The sequence below is a fragment of the Protopterus annectens genome, chromosome 6.part0, assembly GCF_019279795.1.
Source record: "Protopterus annectens isolate FY-2018-M chromosome 6.part0, PAN1.0, whole genome shotgun sequence".
Lineage (NCBI taxonomy): Eukaryota > Metazoa > Chordata > Ceratodontiformes > Protopteridae > Protopterus > Protopterus annectens.
In genome coordinates this window covers 95,360,071-95,383,797 of record NC_056737.1, presented here as the reverse complement: position 1 = coordinate 95,383,797, position 23,727 = coordinate 95,360,071, and the positions used below count along the sequence as shown (strand labels likewise).

Below are 23,727 nucleotides of genomic sequence, written 5' to 3'. Positions count from 1 at the left end.
CATGCTACTAAGGGAGCCGCTAGGGAAGCTTGTACAGACGTTGCCATCAGGTGACATGCCTGGCTCCTGTTCTGTCAGTTCTCGGATCCTTTTAAGACATCATTCACCAGTGCTTCGTACGATGGTTCCTCCCTGTTTCGGAAGTCGGTACATAAGACTTTGATCCAGAGTGAGAAGGACAGGAAGACTCTGTCTGCCGCTGGGATCCACTTCTCCGCCCCTCAAAGATCCTTTTCTGGGACTCAGCAAGGGAGTAAGAAGATGTGGTTCTGGAAGTCTCAGGTGTTTTCCCGAGACACTTAGGACTCGCCTTCCCCCAGGTTCAGAGGGGATATGATAGATGTCGCCCTAGAGGCAGAGGGGGTCCGTGAAATTACGGGTTTCAAGAACCTTTCTCGGACAGACTCACACAGTAGCCCTGAAGGGTTGCCTGACTGCTCGTCTCTGGAGGCAGTCAGGGGCCATTTATCGCTACACCTAACGGAGTGGGAGTCCATCACAACAGATCATTGGGTGTTGCAGATTATATTCTGAGGTTGTTCATTCCCATTCTTTGAGCTACCTCTACCACCGAAGCACCTCCCAGACATTCCACCTGTGCACAGGGAGAATGCAGCACTGGAAATAGCAAAGCTGCTAGTCATATGGGTCATCCAACACGTCCCCCAAGACCAGTTTGGATTAGGCATTTATTCCAAGTTCTTTTTAGTGCCAAAGAAGACGGGGGACCTAAGACCAATTCTAAATCTATCCACCTTGAACCTGTCAGTGGCAAGACGAAATTTCAGTGGTCACCCTTCAGTCTAGCCTGCCCTTCTTGCAGGAGATTGATTGGATATGCTCAATTGACTTCCAGGATGCGTAGTATCTTATCAAGATGGACAGGCGCTCTCGGAGGTTTCTCCGCTTCCGGCTGGGAGCCAATCATTATCAATTCAGAGTGTGCTTCCCTTTGGTCTCACCACAGCCCCCAGGGGTGTTCACCAAAGTGGCAGTAGTAGCGGCTCAGCTGTGACTCCAGGGCATTCAGGTTTTCCCCTACCTGGACAATTGACTCCTCGCTGCCCCTTTCAAGTATCAACTCTGTCAGGCAAGGGATTCCTTCCTTTTTCTAGCCCAGAGGTTAGGCATCACCATCAATCTCAGCAAGTCATCTCTGGCCCCAGTTCAGACATTAGACTTCATTGGGGCTCGGTTAGACACTATCCAGACAAAAGTTTTCCTTACTCTAGACAGGATACACAGTCTGAAGCTGCATGTTCTGTGCATTTTTCAAACTCACTCTCAGACAGCAGAAGTAGTACTATGGGCATTGGGGTCTATGGTGGCTATTATCACTCTTCTACCCTTGGCGTGCCTTCACATGCGGATCCTTCAGTGAACTCTTTCCGTACAGTGGTCCCTGTTAGATCTACCATTGTCTCATCCTGTTCAAATCTCTAGTGTGTGCAGGGACTCTCTTTTGTGGTGGATTCATTCCCTAGACCTGGTCTGGGGACGTCCTTTTCTCCCTTCATTTCCCAAGGCCACAATGACCACGGATGCCTCCCAGCTGGGTTGGAGGGGCATTGCTCGGGAAGGACAGTCCAGGGCACGTGGTCCCCATCCGAGACCAGTTTGCATATCAACGTCCTGGAGATGAAGGCAGTGCTTTTCGTGTTGTAGGCTCTCCCTGCCCATCTTCCTTTAGGGACGATTGTTATCCAGACAGACCTGTCGGTGGTCTGGTACATCAACAAACAGGGGGGAACCAGATCTTACCCCCTTTGTCGCGAAGCCATGACAGTGTGGGAATGGGCAATCTCCACAGGCCGGTTTCTGGTGGCAGTGCACATTCTGGGATGGTCCAGCATTCTTGCGGACAGGCTCAGCAGATCTTTCCTGATGCCTTACGAGTGGTCTCTGAATCCTTCAGTAGCGGAATAGGTCTTTCACAAGTGGGGTCAGCCTTGTTGCGATCTTTTCACATTTCCTTCCAAAATGCAATGCATCGAGTTCTTTGCTCTGAATCCCCCCCAGGGAGAAGCCCTCAGAGACAGTCTGATTCATGCTTGGCCTCCTGGTCTTCTGTATGCTTATCCTCCTGTACCTTTGATACCAAAGTTTCTTTAGAAAACTCACAGGCTGGGGAGTTTTGTATCCTCATTGCCTCATTCTGGCCTCGCCAAGTCTGTTTTCCTTCTCTGTGGTCTCATCTGGTGGCTCCGCCATGGACGTTGGATCCATTTCTGGATGCCATTTCTCACCTGTCAGGGATTCCCCATCCAGACCTGGACAGTCTAAAGCTCACTGCTTGGTTGCTCTAGTTCCCATGAGTATCAGGACTCCTGATTTATCTTCTCCCGTTAAAAGAATTCTGGTGACAGCTCATAAATCTTCTACCAGAGGGGTATACTATAGCAAGTGGAAACGTTTTTCTGTATGGGCTTTGCGACATACATTGGATCCTTTTACTGCTCCAGTTTCTGTGGTGTTGGAATTCTTATCTGGGATTTTTCAACAAGGCACCGGTTCCTTCACAGTCAAAGTTCAGCTGGCTGTAATTTCCAATTTTCATGTGGGGGGAAATAGGGCTTCCTTAGCATCTTCTTAGCTTTGCAAGACCTTCCTCAAAGGTACCTTCCTTCTGAGACCCCCATTGAAGGATCCTATACCTCCGCTGGATCTAACATTAGTGCTTCAGGCTTTAGTCCCCCCCCCCCCCTTGAACCTGCAGCTTCGGTGGATTTGCAGTTCTGTCATGGAAAACTGCATTCTTAGTTGCCATTACTTCTGCCAGGAGAATGTCGGAACTTCAAGCACTATCGATCAAGGCCCCTTATGTGATTTTCCATAAGGACAAAGTGTCTTTGCGTACTAACCCATCTTTTCTTCCCACAGTATCTTCAGAGGCCAACATTAACCAGATGATCAATCTCCCTGTCTTCTTTCCAAATTTTCAAAATAAGGGAGAATGTAATTTGCATTTGTTGTATGTACATAGGCAGTTACGTTTCTATTTGCACAGGACAAGAGCATTTCATAAATCTGACCAACCTTTCGTTTCTTATTCCAAATCCTTTTTGAGGAAACAAATATCCAAAGTTACTGTTGCCCATTGGATTTCCCAATGTATTATCCAGGTGTATTCAGTTAGGGGGATTTCGCCGCCAGATCAGATAAAAGCACATTCTACCATTCTATGGCGACTTCAGTGGCTTTTTTATCCAGAGTTTAGCTGGATGATATTTGTTCTGCAGCTACTTGGTCCTCATCACATTGTAAATTGGACATGGCATCCAGGAACAAGGCATCCTTTGTCTCCACCATGCTCCGGAATATCCCTCCATGAGAGCCTCCCAGGTGTATAGTAGCTGGGGACTCTGTCCCACAGGTTGAAGAACAAATGAAGACAACTACTTCATATAAAGAAGTTATGTACTCACCATAACGTTCCATCTGAGTATCCCCCGGCCTTGTCTGAACTGTTGTTGATTATGTGTATATATATATATATATATATATATATCAGTTGGACATCCTCGGGATGTCCTTTGTCCTGCTGTTTGCTCAGAAAAGTTTTTTCTGATAGTGACAAGGCCCTGTTGGGTCGGGTGTGAGTAATGCATTGAGCAGCAAACTCGATCTGATGGGAGGAAGGAGACGGGTGTTATGGGTAAGGGGAGGAGCTTTGAGCTTGGATCAGATGCTGGATATGCGGCCGAGTCGGATCCGATACAGATCCGTAACCCACAGGTTAAAGACAAATGAAGAACAACTACTCAGATGGAATGCTGTGGTGACATAACTTCTTGTTTTTTCAATCAGGAGGAACAGAAAGAAATAACTGGCAGTAACTTTACTTACTTTAAATATAAGACAGTTAACAGATGCAAAAAATGTTTGATTCATGTAATGCGTATGTTCACTGTTGCAGTACTTCATCCGTTAAATTAGTATGTGTAAAGCTACTAGCTTTGCTCTCCACAAATTGCTTCTCATTTTTTTTTCACTGCAGCAGTCCCCTTTAATTTGGTTACTTTTTTGTAACATGCAGGTCATTTAAAATTAGCAGAACTGCCCCCCCATTAGACTCTCTTTCCTAGTCAAGAGGTGAACAGCACAATGCAGAATTTCTACTGGGTTATATCTGTGAATCAGTATTTTTGAACTGCTTCAGAAGCACCATCTCAGTGAACCTCGAGCTTTTGAACCTTTAGCATTTCAAATACTATTCTGACAGTTGTTTGGAACACAGAGTGCAATCACCATTTCCCAGTGCACACACTTCAGAATTGTCTGACTTAATTTCTAGAGGCATTTCAGCACTTTTTCCACCATTGTTTCTGAACACAAATTTTGTACTGTACTACCACAGTTTGTTTTCACTATACTTTTATGAATTATTGCTGTTGTAACAGGAAGTGTCTAACAGCTTTTCCCAAATTATAAATCAAAATTCACGGTTCATTATTTTTCATCTTTATTTAAACTGTACTAAGCAGTTTTTTTTTTTTTTTGCAGTTTATGAATTCAACACAGCTTTGCAGTCTTTACTGTTTGTATAATAGTTTTTCCAATTTCCTTCATGCTTAAATTTTTTTCTAATGCATTTTTTGCTTGTTTGTCCTCAGAGGAGTGGTTAGAAGCAGCAACTTGTAATTTGTTGGCCATTTTGGGTCATTTCCTGTTTTTTCCAGCCCCCTGCTATAAAGCACGCTTTGGCGGGCTTTTCTGGCATTAGAGAACTTGGCATAGCTCCTCGTGGTCCCCTGCAGAGTTCCTAAGCCAGCAGAGAGCAGAAAAAGCAACTTTCTTGATCATAAGTATTTTTTAAACTTTTAGTTTGCATTTTTCGATCTTTTAAGCTTTTCGACTACTGTTTGTGACTATATTACTGTTTTATTACCTTATTTTCCTGTTTTTGTGTACTTAAATTGTTGATTTGCACTTGTTGGCTAAAGTATTGCTTAAAAGTAACAAACAGGCTAATACACTCAAGTGTACCAGCCTTTGATAGCAATTTAGTCGAAAACACAGCATTTACTGCATTTTTTCTATCTGTTTGCAAAAAAAAAAAAACAAAAAAATACTTCTCCTTTCCTGAACTTTCCTAGCTAGTTGTTCCAGTGAACAGATTTTGCTGATCCCTGGGCTTTGTATTTGGTTTCTGTGTTCCTCCATTTTCTTGTGTGGCCAGAGGTAGTTTCTTTACTCACCAGTGGGAGTGGGGAGTACTGAGCTGCTTGTTTGTCCTCAGAGGAGTGGTTAGAAGCAGCAACTTGTAATTTGTTGGCCATTTTGGGTCATTTCCTGTTTTTTTCAGCCCCCTGCTATAAAGCACGCGTTAGCGCGGAGCTGCTACCGTTGCATACTAGGGCAGCGCCGGTTAATCAGATTTAAACTATTAGGGCTACCTAAAGTCCACTCTTCAAATTTTCCCTTAAAACTACCTTCCTCAAAGTATACTACTGTTCTATCTAGTGTATCCTACAACTATAAATTATCTCTACTTGACTCCCAAGTAGACTTTTCTCTATCTGTATAGCCAAGCACTTGCTCCTACAGTACTTATCACCTCGATACAGCACTCTTGTTATAGAAAGTACCCCAAAAAAGCAAACTCCATTTCTCGGTCATCCACATCCCCCAAAACCTTTTTAAGTTTTTCTGGCTATTCCCTTTAGCATGTCGATGGATCAGTTGCTAATGTCCTCTCCTGCTCAGCTGGTGAACCTGGGAATATTGAGGCAATGTTACAATTGCCTCATGTACACAGACAACCCTCTCCTCCTCCCACAAAACACAAATACATGCGAGAGATGCAACTATACGGCCAAACTGGAGGCTGAGCTCTCTTATCATAGGACTGGCAAGACCAGACAGGAGGAGAAGGTAACCACACACACCATAGACCCAGTCTCACATAATACCATCACAACCTCAAATCATACACATAAACACACAAAGACATACTCGGAGGCTCTGATCAAAAATCTACCAAAACAGCAGAGACCACCAAAGCAGACACCCAAACAACTACCACCTCAGAACACAACACCTGCAACACATAGACCACACAGTTAGAGTGTCAAGCAGTCACAGCCCTTAAGGCCAAACACAATGCCAGATACACTAGTCATTGGTGACTCCATAGTCAGACACACTGACGTCCCGCTCACCAGACTAAGGAGAAGGTCACAGTAAGCTGCCTGCCGGGTGCTAGAATCCGCCACATAACGCATGCACTCAGGTCTCTCAACAGCAGGTACAAGTATGACTCAATCATTGTCCACGCTGGTGTTAACGACCTGAGACGTACCTCCTTGGACTACATGAAAAGAGACATAGAGGAGCTCTCTGATTATGTAGCCCAAGCAGGTATGACCCTGACCTTGAGCAGTATCCTACCTTCACCAAGAATGATGCCACAATACAGAGATAAGATGATCAGCTTTAACAATTGGCTTAAAATCTGGTGTCATTCAAAGGGGATCCAATGTCTGTCTGCCTGGGATGACATGCTGGACAAGCCACGCTGCTTCGCAAGGGACGGCTTGCACTTGTCACCCTGGGATTCGGATTTTGGCAAAGGCTCTTGCCACCCCCATAGTGCCTTTTTTAGGCAAGGCTCAAATTCTAAACCTACCACCCTAGAACACAACAAAGAAAAAAAACCTAAGGTTAATGCTGCTCAATGCCAGAAGTCTCAACCTCAAGATGCACGCACTCGAGGCCCTTCTCAGTATGGAGAACATCGATGTCTGTGCTGTGACAGAAACCTGGTTCAAGGCTCCTGAGAGCACCCCAGCACTATCAGGTTATACCTCATATCATGCGTTCCGCCCCAAAACCCGGACAATACCAAGAAAGGAGGAGGGGTATCCATATTCATCAAGGACACCCATACCTCTAGACTGGTGGCAACGCACGATGCATCGGAAACCATCCAGGTGCAATTAACCATAGGCAAGACTGCTCTGCAATTTGTAGCATGTTACAGGCCACCCTCGCAAACTCAGGAACCTCATATGGCCTTCCTGAAAACACTGGAGGGGATAAATGTATCTCCGAACACCATCATACTAGGTGACTTCAACTACCCTAATATAGACTAGGAACACTACTCAAGCCCAAACACTCTAGCCCAAAAGTTCCTGGAATTCTTTAACTCAAATGCCATGGAACAACTAGTCACCATCCCCACAAGAGGAGAAAACATACTTGATCTCATCATCACGAACATGGGAGCACAATGTTCAACACCGGAAGTATACCCCTCACTGGTGAGATCAGATCACAAACTAATCTCGCTGGAGGTCCTCATCCCGCCCCCACCCGAAATAAAAAAGACCACAGTAAAGAACTTCTCGAAAGCTGACTTTACACTTCTAAAGACTAGTGTGGTCTCCTTTAAGGCCCCTGAACCGGCGGTAAACATTACTCAAACCGCTGAATCACTTACAAATGCCTTCTACCAGCACCTGCAGGGCTGCATGGATCAGGCAATCCCAAGCAAAACAAAGACTCTTTGTACCAAAGGCAAGCGTCCAGTCTGGTGGACCCCAGCCATAAACAAACTGTACAACAAAAGGAGAAAGCTACTACATGATAGAGCAAAATCCTTAAAAGGTAAGACACCGCTGATCACTATAAGTAAAAAGCTAAGAGCTCTCATAAAATCATCCAAAGCTAATTTTGAGAAAAAAATAGCTAAGGACTCTAAAGACAACCATAAGGCATTCTTCAGCTATGTCAGAAACCTAGGAGGAAACTCCCAGATATGCTCAGAATTAGTTCAAAATGATGTGAAGATTACTGATCCTACAGACATTGCCAACATACTGGCTGACAGGTTCAGTGCAAACTTCTCCCCTCCCCTAAAGGAGAGATATCTATACCAAATGATTGTAGCCCCCAAACATCTCTAACGCCCAGGTGAGAACTGCTCTCTCCAAGGCAAAGAACACAGCATCCATGGGACCTGATGGTGTCCCCAGCTGTGTGCTTCATGAACTCAACGAGGAATTAAACCCACAGTTAGGACAGCTGTTTAATCTTAGTCTCACCTCCGGATACTTACCCAGGGAGTGGCGCACAGCGACTGTGGTCCCACTCCACAAAGGCGGTGCCTCCACCGACCCTGGAAATTACCGTCCCATTAGCTTGACAAGCCTTATCTGCAAAGCCATGGAGAGGATCATAATGGATCTCATAAATAAAGACATAGGGAATTTGCAGACTTTGGATCCAACCCAGTTTGGCTTTGTCAAAGGCAGATCATGCCTCTTAAACTTGGTTGACTTTTTCAAAACAGTCACCAAGGCCATTGACGAAGGAAAGGCAGTCCATACAGCCTACCTAGACCTGGCGAAGGCTTTCGATACAATACCCCACTCGGGCATCATTGATAAACTCATCAACTTAAATGTAAACCCATACATTACAAGATGGATTGCAAACTGGCTGAGTGACAGAACCCACAGGGTCAGAGTTGCTGGCGCCATGTCAGACTCAAAGCCTGTCACAAGTGGTGTACCACAGGGCTCAGTCCTGGGCCCACTCTTGTTTGGCATCTACTTTTCTAAAGTACAAGCAAACATAGGAGGGTTATGGCTGACGAAGTTTGCAGATGACTGCAAACTGGGCGCCGTAGTTGAAAACACATCTGACACAGATATCCTTCAGAAGGGTCTCACAGAAACGGATAACTGGTGCCAGAGCCATGGCCTAAAGTTAAATGCCAAGAAATGCATAGTCATACCCTTCGGGAAAAATAAGGTCACCCCTAGCTACCATATAGGAGGCAATCCCCTGATCACAGAAGAAGTTATCAGGGACCTGGGAACCCAGGTGGACAGTAGCCTTTCATTCGACACCCATATTGCTAAAGTAGTTAGGAAGACCTTCTACATTGCCCACCTTATCATGAAGGGATTCACATCTAGATCAAGGGAAGTCATAGTCTCCCTATACTCATCACTCATCAGACCAATGATCGAGTACAATGCCCCATTCGGAATGTATCTGACCCGACACTTGCAGCAGCTGGAGAGGCCACAAAGTTCCTCACCAAAAGGATAAAGGGTCTCAAAAATCTGTCTTATGCTGCCCGACTGAAAGGACTCCAGTTATATTCAGTTGCTTACCGCTTGCTCAGAGGTGACCTATGCCTGACATACAAGGCCATGTCAAACCCAGATTTGATGAACATGCTTCATCTCAAAAAATCTAGATCCCCCAGAGCCACAAGGGCGGGAGACTTAAACCTCGACACGGTTATTAATAGGACATGCTGGAGGGATAGATTCATCACCCAAAGACTCCCTATGCTGTGGAACAAAATCCCGGTCTATGTGAGGCAGAGCACCTCGCTGGCCTTGTTCAAGAGGAATCTTGACCAATGGATGGGGGATCGCAGATACACCCCAGGGGTTACCTCAGTGTCACTGCTAGACAGAGGCACAGCAAAATAAAGGGCATAGTTTCTCCAAACTAAAGGGGTGGCGTAAGCCACAAAACTATGGGCTAGGCTTATAAATGCCCTCGGGCAGATAGCCTAGTATGAACCTATGAACCTATGAACCTATTTCTTTCTGCAGCTTAGTACATTCGCTGTGTACATTTTTGGTAAGCAGCCTTTCATTAATCCCATATCACTTTACCAAAACATTCAATATTTCATGTCGTTTTACCACTGCTTTTCTTGTAATTCTTTTAACTTTGGCTTAATGATTGTTTCAGCTACTTTACTCTTACATCTCATTTTCTGTTTTTGGCTTACTCTACTCAGCATAACTTAAACAGTATTCAAAACTGGCATTTCACACTGAGTTTAGTGAGCATAGTTTGAGCAAAGTAAAGTCCACTGCTTATAACAACAATTCACCACATTTTTAGAACACTTCATTGAGCTTTAAATCAGTCAGGGCTTCATTTAGTGATACATCTTTGGGAGTGTTGATTCCTACGTCTAGCCCTGTATGAACTCAAAAATTCAGTTTTCTTCAGTTCATAGTAACTCTGGAGCATTTTGCATACATTCTCATTGTGATAACTAGTAACAGAAATCAAATTTTGACACATTCTCCACCTGATGTAGAATTTTGGTGGATATTAGCTCAGGCAACGTATGTTTTATGCAGTCACCACCCCTTAAGAGGTGTTTACCACCCCTTAAGAGGTGTTTATTTGCTTTTTGAAGAAAAACATTAGGCAAGCCAGTCCCATACCACAGAGGAATAAAACAGTTACTGCAGTACAGGCCTCTAGAGTTTGAGTAGCAGCTTGGGTGCCCGTAAGAGCTAGCCAGGGAGAATGGGTATGAACAGCCATTCACATTTCATACATTCTTGGGGGAAGGAGGTGGCTGTGCCTCTCCACAAGGGCAACACTTAGCTGGCACACTAGGAGTTACACAGTGCAATTTGAGCCACCTCAGCCTGTGTTGTTATGGTATTTAGCACCAGTAAAGCCAATGAGAAATCAGCATGAGGAGGTACACTTCTCCTTGGGGTACAGCTTAGAGGAGCCACCAAGGAAGCTGTAGAGTGCTTTCCATGGGGAGAGGGTAGTCTACATCCCAAGATCAGCAAACTGGCCAACTTTCTACCACCTGACTGTCCCAAGAGAACAGAAGGGTTTATTGAGATTCCCTGATGGGAATGAATGGATCGCAGGCTTCTCACCCATCTGCTGTTTCCATGGAATGAGCAAACTGATTAGGTGTCAGTAGTGCAGCTACTTGGCAAGATCTTAGGAGGGTGCAAAGAAGAAAAAAATAAGCAGCAGACTTGAGGCATAACATAATCATAAGTTTTACTTAACTCAAAGTAAAGTTATTCTCTGGAAAAATTTGTAAAGCATACTTCCTTAAAATAAAACTGCTGAGTAATATAAAGAACACTAGTCGTGTCTCATTTTGGTTCACATTCCTTTCTTTAACTGTTTGCTTGTAACACGGAACAGTAACAAGCTATGTCTTTGATCACCTTTAACACTAATGGTTTTATGTCTCGCAAATTTCAGGAACCTCACCACTAGTTAGCAAGTGTGACCACATCTCCTGTTATAGCCGTCTTCTCCTCTGAGCTTCTGAGCTCTGACTGTCTTGAGCTGTTGTCTGGGCACCACCTTTCCCAATACCACAACTGCACATAACCCACAGATGTTCCTGTGAAATGTAGTACTACAGTAATTAGTTTTGATACACATACATGACTGTTCTTGAAGTAAGTGATGTTTGTGCCAGAGCCTTTGAATGGGATACAACACTGCATTTGAACTCTTGTTCTCCTCCCCTACAGTAAAATAGATCAAGCTATCAGTTTTGCTATTTTCTTGTCTTGTGGGACCTAGTAGCAAATGTTGATGCATTTAAAACTCAATGTATCCCATTTGATTGTATGTTAAACAACTGTGCTTCTAAGTGGTACATATGTTAAGTACGCAGTGTTCCTATATGTGCTCTATTAAAATTGTGAATGGCTTTATGTTGTTTTTTTTGTTTTGTTTTCAGGACAGCAGTGTTGGCTTTCTGGGAACAGAGAGACTAAACCATCTTCCAAGTGATCCTCGACAAAAAAGGTAAGACTTAGAGATGGCTGTAGCAGGTTTGTATGTATCCATATTTCTTTTTCCTTCATTTATTTGTTTGGTCATTAAAATGGTAATTAACATCAGATCCAATGTTGTCTTTTCTGTCTGGCATTGCCACCTTCTGTATTGGATATGACAGCGCGGCTGTTTTTAGCCCCAACTCCTTCCTTGTTCTTTTTGAGTCCAATAACTTTAGGGGCTGACTGGACCTCTGAGCCATGGTTTTGAGGATGGTGTTTCCAGGTCGGGATTGATGGTTGCTGCTTTGGGTTCGTCCTTCCCATTCAAAGCTTCAGCATTTGACAGCTCAGCTCCACTCACAACATCAGAGCAAAGTGTAGCACCCTGAACTCAGGTGCATTTCTAGTATCCTTGGATCTTGTATCCTCTGTTATAAGAGGCCAATGTCCAGTTCAACAATGTGGAGACAATGTTCTCCTTTAAGAAGATGGGTTGGGTTTCCCCAGCTGGTGTTCCATCCCCTTTCTTATCTGGAACTGCAACTAGTCATCTGTCTGCTCCCGGACAGCCTATGCTAGTTGGTCTACAGTCTACTCTCATGGCGGAACTTCCTGCCATTTCCTCCTTTCCTCTGGCTTTGCCAGAATGGAAGGTCAGAGGTAAGAGGCAGTGTAAGAGGAAGCACCTTGACTCTGTAGAAGAGATTCTCATGGAGGATGCTAACCTTGAGAAAGAAGAGGGGTTTCCCTAAGTATCCTTGGGGTAACAACCTGTTTTGGTGATCTCTTGGAACTTCTTTGCCAGTGTGAGGGGCTGGACCATCAAAGGCCCTTCTCCAGATGGAGACCTTTGGCATGGGCCCATCCATGACTTGGGCGCTTCCCCCTCTGGAAGCGCTTATAGATTTAGTGTGTCAGAGCCCATTTCCAAGAAGCTCGATAAAATTCTTGCTTCCCCCAAAGACCAGCTACATTAGAGTAAGGGTCAGGCCATGAATGCAGTTGTAGTGGCAGCAGTAACCAAAAGTAAATCTCTGAGGAGAGCTCCTTAGTTCATACCCCAAACAGAGAATATCGACTATGGACCATTTGGGGAAGGACTTGTATGCCCCAGCCACATTCGCTTTGTGGGCAGCTAATTATTTATCACACTTGACTAGACTTCAACACGATCTGGTGTCTGAAATATTGACATATTAAGACACACAGCAGTCTTCAGACAATCATTTGTCTACCCTTCTATCAGTTGCCAATATTTCCATGAGGATTATTGCCAATGCAGCAGATGGAGCATCCTGAGCGGCTTGCTCTGTCATCGTCATGCGTTACCATACTTAGATGTGGTTATATAACTTTGCAGATTGCTTCAAGGTGTCTTATATTAATGCTTCATTTGACTGCTCCTGCTTGTTTGGGCAAAAAATAAAGGATACTGTAACTGGGAGTGAGCAAGAAGGGAAGATGCTGTCTGCTGTAGGAGTGCATTTTGTTACACCTCAGTGAACCTTTTCAAGGAATCAGAAGTGGGCAAACATCTCTTTTTTAGAAAGTTACAGCAGTCTTCCCAGGATGCTGCTTCAGAGGGTTAATCCCAAGGTTAGGGGATCCATAATGGATGCTGCCCCTGGGGCAGGGGTGGTGCGTAGCATCAGGGTTTCTGTGGAGCCTTCCCCAATGGGCCCTTTCAGTGCCCGTAAAGGGTTGCCTGACTGTCTAGTTCCAGAGGCAGTTGGGTGCTGTTTGAGTCATCACCCAGAAGTTTGGGTGACCATCACCTTAGACACATGGGTGTTAAGGACAAATTATTATTCGAGGGATAAAAATTCAAACGGGGATATTCCAGGATGACTCCCTGTCACCGCTGCTATTCTGTCTTGCCCTTAACCCTTTAAGTTGTCTATTTAGCATATTTAGGCCATTGCTATAATCTGGCTTCTAGAAAACAACAACGTGTAAAGACCTCACATCTTCTCTTTGTCGATGATTTAAAATTGTGTAGCTCATTAGATGAGGAACTGAAAGCACAACTGCAAGTAGTCAAAACTTTTTCAGAAGATATAAGAATGTAATTTGGTCTTCATAAATGTGCAAAAGCAACTTTTAAAGCAGGAAAACTGCAGTGCCAAGAATGTGATATAAAAGAACTTGAGTGGGAGGGTGTGCATAAATATTTGGGAATTAATGAAGGTTCAACATTAAAACATGAAGAAATGCAAGTATTTTAGAAGACTTAAATTAATCCTGAAAACAGCATTGATATCTTGGAACAAATTTCAAGCTGTAAACCAATTTGCTAAGTAACTTACAGTTTTGGAGTGATTGAGTGGCCCCAAAATGTGTTGGACAGATTAGACAGGAAAACAAGAAGGATGCTTCATTCCCACCAAATGATTTATAAGAATCAGTGCATACCAAGACTAGAAACTGATTACATGTATAAATTTGCAGTTGTGGGACTGCAGACATATCTGCTGACCTCACAAGACCCAAACAGTGAATATTTTGAAACTTGAGAAGAATAAATCTAAGATGACTTTCCTGCTTAGTCTTGCAGAAGCATATCAGGGTCAAGCAGGAATGGAAATCAAACCAAAATAGATAAACATCAGGCAGCAACTGAATGTGCCAAAAAACAAAAGAAAGAATATAAGGTGAAGGATCAGATGAGAAGGCAAGAAATGTGGAAATGCATAACTTTAGTTGCAAGTATAGAAAACTTTTGGAAGAACATCATGTTGATCAGGATCAAATGCAGGAATGGTTAAGAGAGGTGAATTCAAACCAAAAGATGAAAGGTTAATATTGGCGGCCCAAGGCAGTGGGCTACATGCACATTGGTTACAATGTCTATTGAACATGTGGGAGAAACACAAATGTATGCTTTGTAAAATGAATTGGAAACAGTCTCACACCTTGTTGCTGGTTGTGCCATACTAATGACAGAAGGATTGTATACTTAAAGCATAATAATGTGGCAGGACTGTTGCACTGTGGATTGTGCAAACATTATGGTACTGAAGTGGCTGAAAAACACTGGAAACATGAGCCACAAAGCATCACAGAAAATGTTGAAGTCTACATCACATAGGATCACCCATTACCAGCAGTTCAAAAGATAGATGCTAGAAAACCAGATATAGTGATCCATGTAAAGAAGACAAAACTAACACTGATAATTACTAGCACTGTTAATTGAAATCGCCACACACACACACTGACTACAGTGTCTTGCGTACAGAGAGACACAAACTCCTAGAATATCAAGATTTGCAGGCTGAAATGGAGCAATCTGGAAGAAAGATACCCAAACAGTTGCAGTACTAGTAGAAACAACTAAAAAAGGATCTGCAATCGTATTTAGATATGTTACCAATACATGTACGAATTGCAGGAGGAGTCATTACTGGGCACATTGCAGGTGCTGCGAAAAGCACTTTTGTCTGACATCAAAGATTGAAACAATACTAATTTCATGAACTTTAATCATACTTTGACTTGGGAATGGGGTCTACTCCCATCATGGTATTATAAACCCAAAAGATTTGGAGAAATTAAAAAAGTGTTGAGTTACATCCAGAGGCTATACTATTCCCTTTTTAGAAATTCCAAGTTCCCCTGCAAACATCTCATGGACATTCCACCCAGTCAGAGACTGCAGGCAGCATTAAAGATTCAGAAGCTACTAGCAAAGCAAGTCATCTAAGAGGTCCCACAAGATCAACAAGGATCCAGGGTCTCCTGAAGATTCTGTTTTGTACCAAAGAAGAACAAGGACCTCAGGTCTGTTCTAGATTTAAGCAAATTGAATCCCTTTATGAAACAGTTCTGGATGTGAATGGTGCAGTCCATTCTACCTCTGCTGAGGAAGGACAATTGGATGTACTCAGTAGACCTCAATGATGCCTACCATCATATGAAGATAGAGAAAATGCTGCACACCCACTACTGTAATGCCTTCTCTGGTAAGGTCAGACCAAAAATTGGTCTCCTTTGAAGTAAAAATAAAACCTGGACCCCCAGCTAAACTGGGAATATTCAGGAACTACCTGAGCAGCATTAGATAGTCACCCAGAATGATACCACAGTGCAAGCAGAAAATGATTGACTTCAACAATTGGCTAAGTTTCTGGTGTCATTCTAAGGGGATTCAGTATCTATCTGCTTGGGATGACATGATTGACAGACCTCGATGCTTTGCCAGAGATGACCTGCATCTGTCAGCCCTGGGTTTCCGGATACTGGCTAAGGCTCTTGCCTCCCCTGTAGTGCCTTTTTTAGGCGATGTTCCAAAGACCAAATTACCACCGTAACTGCTATAAATAAATGCAGTCTGAGGGTCATGCTGCTCAATGCTAGAAGTCAAAATCTCAAGATGCACTTGCTCGAAGCACTCCTCAAAATGGAGAACATCGACATTTGTGCTGTAACGGAAAGCACCCCTTTGCTACCAGGCTTTAACTCATTCCACACCTTTCGGCCCCAGAACATGGACCAAAGCTCCAAAGGTGGTGGTGTCTCCATATGCATAAAGGATATGCACACTGCCAGACTAGTAGCCCAGCATAACGTATCTGAGATACTTCAGGTACAACTAACATTGGGTAAGATGGCGATTCATGTTGTAGCCTGCTATACGTCCCCAACCATGTCTCAAGACTCTCACTACACATTCCTAAGCACCCTGGAAACTATTATGGTCCAACCCAGCACTGTCATACTAGGTGACTTCAGCTACCCCTCCATCAACTTGAAAACTACTCATGCACCAATTCACTGGCCCAATACTTCCTGGAATTCATTAGCTCCAATGCCTTGGACCAGCTCATTCTTACCCCCACTAGAGGAAGCAACATTCTTGACCTGGTTATTACTAACATGGGTAACCATTGCTCTATACAAATAGTCAGTTCCTCCCTTGTTATATCCGACCACAAGCTAATCGCCATAGAAACCCACATCTCACCCACATCCCCTTGCAAAGGTAACTACAATGAAAAACTTCTCCAAATTGACTTTGGACTCCTAAAAACAGAGGTGGCTAACTTCACGGCACCCATGTTAATGGAAAATAGATGCATGACTGCCAAATCATACACCAGTGCACTGTATGAACACCTACATAAATGCATGGAACTAGCCATACCCAACAGAGCCAAGACACTCTCCTCCAAAAAAAGGAAGCCAGTCTGGTGGTCCCCTGTCATTATTAAACTCTACAACAGAAGTAAGAATTTTTTGCAGAAAAAGGTGAAGTCCCAAGACTGGAAAAACTCCCTTATTAGCCTCAAGAAAAAGTTGAGATCCCTCATCAAAACCTCTAAAGCCAGCTATGAAAGCAGAATTGTGGCAGACACCCTAAACAACCACAAAGCTCCAAAGGTGGTGGTGTCTCCATATGCATAAAGGATAGTTATATCAAGAATCTCCATGACAATACCCATATTTGCTCTGAGTTACTGCACAATGATAACTCCTATACTGAGCCAACAGATACTGCCGACATACTGGCCGACAGATTCAGTGCCAACTTTACCCCTCTCTCTCCCCCCCTAAATGACCAATCACAATACCTGAGGAATGCCAGGCACCCAGCATTACTGCAGCACAGGTTAAAGCTGCATTGTCCAAGGCCAAGAATACAGCTTCCATGGGACCCGACAATATTGCTGGATGTGTTCTACATAGGTTCACAGGTGTGTACCAGGCTAATGGCCCTGGGACCTTTACAAGCCTAGCCATAATATTACCCTGCCATAGTGCCACCCAACCTTAGTTCCTAGTGCCTCTATCTAGTAGAGCCACTGTTGTTATCCACGGGGTGAATTTTCTATTTCCCCATCCACTCATCAAGATTTTTCTTGATGAGGGTCAGCGAGGTGCTCTGCTTGACATGTATGGGACGTCTGTTCCATAGCATGGGCAGTCTCTGGGTTATGAACCTGTCTTCCAGCATGTTCTGTTAATTGTAGCAATGAGGTTGAGGTCGCTAGAGCTTGTGATGCAGATGGATTGGGATGTCTTTAGATCCAGCATTTCTAACAGAGCTGGGTCAGACATGGCTTTGTAAGTCAAGCAGGGATCGCCTCTAAGTAGGCGATATGAGACAGAGAATAGCTGGAGTTTTTTGAGTCTGTCCATATAGGACAAGTGTTTAAGGCCTAGGTTCCTCTTTGTGAGGTACTTTTGTGGCCTCTCCAGTTTTGCAGGTGTCTAGTGAGGTACATGCCAAATGGGACATTGTACTCGAATGGCCTAATGAGGGAAGAGTAGGGGGAGACAATGACCTCTTTCTTCCTGGATGCAAAACCCTTAGTAATGAGATGTGCCACATAGAAGGACTTTATGACAACAGTGGCAATGTGGTGATCAAAAGAGAGGTTGCTGTCAACCTGTGTTCCCAGATCTCTTATAATGCCTTCTGTGTTCAGTGGACTACCATCAATGTGATAATTCATGGGAACTGGGTTTTTTCCAAAGGGGATGATGACACATTTTTTGGCATTGAGCTTAAGGCCATGGTTCTGACAACAGTTGTTGGTCACAGTGAGGCCATTCTGTAGGATGTCAACATCACTTGGAGAGTTAATAATAGCTCCCAACTTGCAGTCGTCTGTGAGCTTTGTTGGCCAGAGTCCCTTTGTGTTGGCCTGGACTTCAGAGAAGTAGATACCAAACAGGAGAGGACCCAGGACCGAACCCTGTGGGACTCCACTCGTGACTAATCGACAGTCTGACTTGGAGTCAGCTACTTTCATACTGTGGGTTCTATCTGTGAGCCAGTTTGCAACCCACCTAGTGACTTAGGGGTTGATGCCAAGCTTAGTGAGTTTTTCTATGATTCCTGAGTGGGGAATGGTATCAAAATCCTTGGGCAGATCAAGGTAGGCTGTATGGAACCACCTTGCCTTCATCCACAGCTCTGGTGACTGAATCAAAGAAGTCGACCAAGTTGAGTAGGCATAATCTACCCTTCAGAAAGCCAAACTGTGTGGGATCCAGAGTTGGAGATTCCCAATATCCTTGTTTATTATAGATTCATAGGTAGGTACTAGGCTATTGTCCCTAGGGCCTATATAAACCTAGCCAAAAAGGTACCCTGGCATTCACCACCCAAGAAAATTATTGTTTTATAAGGTCCATAATGATGTGCTCCATAGCTTTGCATATCAGACCCATCAGGCTAATGGGGCAATAGTTCCCAGGGTCTGTAGTCACTCCTCCTTTGTGGAGAGGGATGACTGTAGCAGTGTGCCATTCGGCAGGGACAAAGCCTGAAGTGAAGCTGTGATTGAACAGGGCACACAGGTGAGGTGCCAGTTCACTCTGTGGTTCATGTAGAACACAACCAGGGATATTGTCAGGTCCCATAGACCCTGTATACTTGGCCTTGGACAGTGCTGTTTTGACCTGTGCAGCAGTAATACTGGCTGCCTGGCAATCTTCTGGTATTGTGATTGGTCTTTTGGGGGGGGGGGGGGGAGGTAAAGTTGACACTGAAACTGTTGGCCATTATACTGGCAATATCTGTTGGCTCGGTATAGGAGCATTGTGCAGTAGCTTAGAGCAAATCTGGGTATTGCCGTGGAGATTCTTTACATAACTATAGAAGGCCTTGTGGTTGTCTTTACTATCTGCTGCAATTCTGTACGTTCTTCGTGTTTCACTGTTGCAGTCATTACATTTGGGTAATTTGCTGGCAGGTTGCCCTCAGTCAGCCTAGATAACAAAGTCTTGGGTCCTGCGTCGGTTGCTGTCTCCTCTTCATGACGTCAGTTCGTCAGCGGTATAAAAACATGCAGTCGACGCCATTTTAACCAGTCTTTCTTGCCGTGCGGTGCCCAAAGCAGAAGCAGTTCGCAAGTGCCGGTCGGCCGACTCCTGAAATTTTCATTTTTGAGTTTCAGAACCAAAGTCTTGAAACTAAAGCTAAGTACCCCGTCGGGGAAACTTTTTCTTGCTCCTTACCAATGTCAGTAAAAGTTAATAATTGCATTACTTGTGGGAAAGGGTTTTCATTTGTACTGTATTCCTTGCCTAGGCCCTGATCACAACGTGCCTTGCTGTCAGTTTTGTGCTAAATTTAACCAATGCACTATTAAGTGTCTGTATATTTTTGCTTCTAAATATTTTGGTTCAAGATTTAACTACCCTGAAATGTCATCGGTTAGCAATCAGACTACCGGAGTTCACAGTAAATGCAAGGAAAAAGACAGAGACAGACCGTCGAGGTCCAAAACCGACGAAGCTTCTCCTAAGCCAGTCGCCGGTTCGCCGGTAGTCAGTGAGGCGCTTTCACAGCCCCTGATACCTGCTACGTTTGTGTCGCAGGCCTATACTGAGACTCATTCGGAGTCCGGTATGCCATGAGATTCACAAAGTATTGAACCCGCGGATGGCTTTTCCTTGGATGGGTCCGGAACCGTTCAGCAGGCACTGGCTTCTGAGGGTGATTTCAGGCCTCAACATTTTTATATTAAACCGAATCATAAAAATGAATAAAAAAAAAACAAGGTAAAAAACGACTTCTATGTCTAAAAAAAACGACGCACGAGCCACATGCTCAGGCCCCTATGCCTAAAAAACAAATTATCAAAATGGCTGAGGATTTAATTACCTTGATCAGGGGGCCCCCCCCCCCCCACCCCCATGCTAAGAGGCCTAGGTAAGGCACTGATTATGAATCTTCAGATTAGGTTTCCATTTCTTCTGATTCCTCTTCTGATCAGGAATTTTCTGTTCCACCTTATGTGGATTCTGATGCAGAGGAATCCATCCCACCTGCATCTCCTCCTGAGGATTACTCTTTTGGAGAGACTTTACATACTTTAAGGGAACATTTTCACTGGGAGAGTCAGGACTTCTCTGAGTCAAAAAAGAGGCTTGGGGATTTCCTTCTTCTTCCTCAGCATAGGCCTTTGGCAATACCTCCTGTATTAGATATTGTTGATGATGTGTTCTCAGAATCAAGCATGGCTCCTGATTCCCTGCCTCTGGCTCCTAGTAAGCCAGACAGATATTACAGGGTTCCTGACTCCCACAAATTTATTTTCAAAAATCCTGCTGCTGATCCTGAGACTATTTCTCAGGGTCCCAAGGATGTTAAGGCTTCTACAGCCAAAAATCCTACCCCTTTTGATAGAGATTCCTGGGCGCTGGATAGATGGGGTAAGAAGGTTTATACTTCTGCAACCTTGGCAATCAGGGCTTTAAACTGGCAGTTTGATATGTTTAAATATCAACAGCATGTTATGGGCTTACTGAAACAGAAGATGATGTTGATTTCTGATTGTGTGGAAAATAAAGAGTTAGAGGATTTATTGCATTCAGCAGAACAGGTTGGAAAGCATACTTTGCAATGTGGTTTTGATTCCTTGGAGGCCTCTTGCAGGGCCGCCGTAACTGGATCTGTGATAAGAAGGCATGCCTGACTCAAGGAGCAAAATCTGCCTGATCATGTTAAAACTAAATTGTTGGATGCCCCTTTACAACATGATAGTCTGTTTGGTAATAAGGCAGAAGAGATTTTAAAGAAAATGGAAGACAAAGCTAAATCTATGCAAACTGTAAAAGATTTCTTGCAAGTGCAGCCACCCAGGTTCAGTAGGTACTGGCCTACTAAGAATCGGTCCTTATCTGTGTCAAACAGAGCCACTCAGGGCAAACCCAGGTGCTCAAAAGGCTCCAGATATCAATCACAGGGATCTTACAGGTCAAACAGTGGGGTGCCTCCACCTCCAAATCTGGAGGTAACAAAGCACAGCTATACAGTAAGCAGTCTCAATGACTTTCCTCTACCATCTCCAAGCACTTATCTTTTGGCAGCCACCTTGGGGGGGAAAACTAGCACTTCATGCTCAAAATTGGCAGTTAATTACCCAGGACAAGTGGGTATTAAACATAGTATCCCAGGGGTACAGATTTCATTTCCATACTTTGCCAATTCCAAATGGATGGCCAGATCTGCCACAAAACCAGTGGGCAGAGGCCCAGAAACAAGTCATGTCCCTCATGGATATGGGGGCTATTCAACCGGTACCAGAAAAGGAAAAATGGCAAGGATTTTATTCAAGACTTTTCCTGGTACCCAGAAAAGACAAATCATGGCGTCCAATACTGGACTTATCGATTCTGAACACGTTCTTGGACATTCCAAAATTCAAAATGCTGACTTTACAACAGCTACTGCCTGTGTTGGTAACTCTAGACCTAAAGAGGCATACCTGCATATCCCAATAAGGGAATCTTGCAGAAGATACCTCCGCTTCAAAGCAGGTTTTTTGCATTACCAATTCTCTGCACTGCCCTTTGGCTTATCTACTGCACCCAGGGTCTTTACAAAGTGCCTGGCACCAGTAATTGCATTCTGCAGACAAAGAAACATTCAAATTTATCCTTATCTGGATGATTGTCTCATTCAGGCAGAGGACAAGGACACTATTCTTCAACATCTGGCGTTTGTAAAAAAGCTTCTAGCATGCCTAGGGTACACCATAAATGAAAAGAAATCACAACTGGTACCCTCTCAAATAATTACATTCCTGGGTGCAAGCTTGAATACAACTGCCCAGATGGCTTACCTCACGCCAGACAAACAAATGCAATTGACAACATACTTCAAAGAAATGGCAACAAAAACCCAGTTATCTGCAAGACAAATTCTGCAGGCTTTGGGGTTCATGGCATCCTGCATTCTACTAATTCCATATGCGAGACTGCATGTGAGGAAACTTCAATGGTACCTAAAGAGCTTATGGAGTCAACATTGTCACAGCCTGGAAACCATGAATCTGAAGTAGTTAACTTCATTTGTGCAGCAACCTTTGGGAATCGGAACCAACCTCGGATCCGAGCCGGCAGTTTTCAACAGCTTTAGATCCGAGCTCCAAGCCCCTCCCCCTACCCATAATCCCCTGCCAACCCTGACTGACTCCAGACCTAGTTTGCCGCGGTTTTGTTCAGCAGCCTGATCCAGAGTCTCCTGGCGTTCTCGTTCTCTTTGTGAGAAAAAAATTAAACTTTTTACAACTTTTCTTTGATCTTTGGTGTGAGAGTGTGTTTAGCCCCCTTTTTAGTCTAAACTCTCTTAGTTTATTTTATTTCTAGTTATCCTTCCCCTATCTTCGTGGTTCCGTCAGTGTTGTGTGTGTGTGTTTGGGGCCTTGTGTGTTTGAGTTACTTTCTTGAGTATGTCTGAGGCCCCAAAGATAATGTTTTCTAAGTGCACCGAGTGTGGCCATAAGCTGTCCCCAGCGGATGGCCACACTCGGTGTGTATTGAGTCTTGGGGTTGAACACCTGTCCTCTGGTTGTACCATTTGTGCAGCGTTCAACCCCAGGGCACTTAAGGACCGGAGGTCTAAGCTGAATCTGGCGGGTCTTCTGCCCCAGGACTCGGCTTCTACCTCTGGTCCTTCCGTGGCTCCAGCAGCAGCTGCCACTCCTGCTTCCCTCCCCCCGGCCGGGACTCAACCTCCCCCTTAGGCTCGGAGGAGAGGGAGGCTAGGAAAGAAAGGAGGAGGGAGAAGCACCACAAGCAGTGGGCCGAGGCCTCTGCTTCGGCCCCCCCCCCGGCTAAGCAGTCTTCTCCCTCCTGGTCTTCTGGTTCTCCTCCTTCTCGGATCCGGTCCCCGTGCTTTTCACCGGGTCCTTTGGAGCAGGAGACCCGATCTCCTTCGAGGTCATTGAGGCGACACTCCTGCCCTGCCTCGGTGGCCTCATCGAGATCTACGAGAAGTCTCACAGATGCAGATTTGGACCGGATGATGAGAAGATTCCTCCAGGCCCAACTGCAGATGGGAGTGCTCCTGCCTCCCCCCCCCCCTCCGAGGGGGAGCTCGACCCCCTTCTTTGCCCCGATAGCTCCTTCTCCGTTCCGTTTCCCGGGTTCGGAGTCTTCAGAGCCGGGCAGCCTTGGAGCCGGGGGTGTTTCGGCGCCGATAGTCTCTGGTACTTCGGTGCCGACACTTCCCTCGAGTCTGTCGGGTCCATTTTCTTCGGATCCGAGCTCTCAGAGCCGAGGGCTGAGCTTCAGATCTGGCGGTATCGGTATGCCTTCGGCTCCCTCCGGGTCGAAGCATGCTGGTCCGTCGGATCCGATTGCTTCGGCGCCGGCCCCGATCTGTCCATCGATCCGAGGGAGAGTCTGCTTTCGGATCCCAGAGAGAGCAACTCTCCTTCGGCATTTGACGTGG

At 44.7% G+C, this 23,727-nt stretch overlaps 1 protein-coding gene across 2 annotated transcripts in view; it reads left to right on the top strand.

The window, feature by feature from the left end:
- The window catches only part of GPATCH2L (G-patch domain containing 2 like), a 2,618,649-nt gene that overhangs the window by 1,687,221 nt on the left and 907,701 nt on the right, over positions 1–23,727 (top strand). For both annotated transcript variants that reach the window (XM_044073870.1, XM_044073869.1), the window contains exon 6: positions 11,498–11,565. In XM_044073870.1, the coding sequence (XP_043929805.1) occupies positions 11,498–11,565 (68 nt within the window). The remainder of the gene's footprint in view (positions 1–11,497; positions 11,566–23,727) is intronic.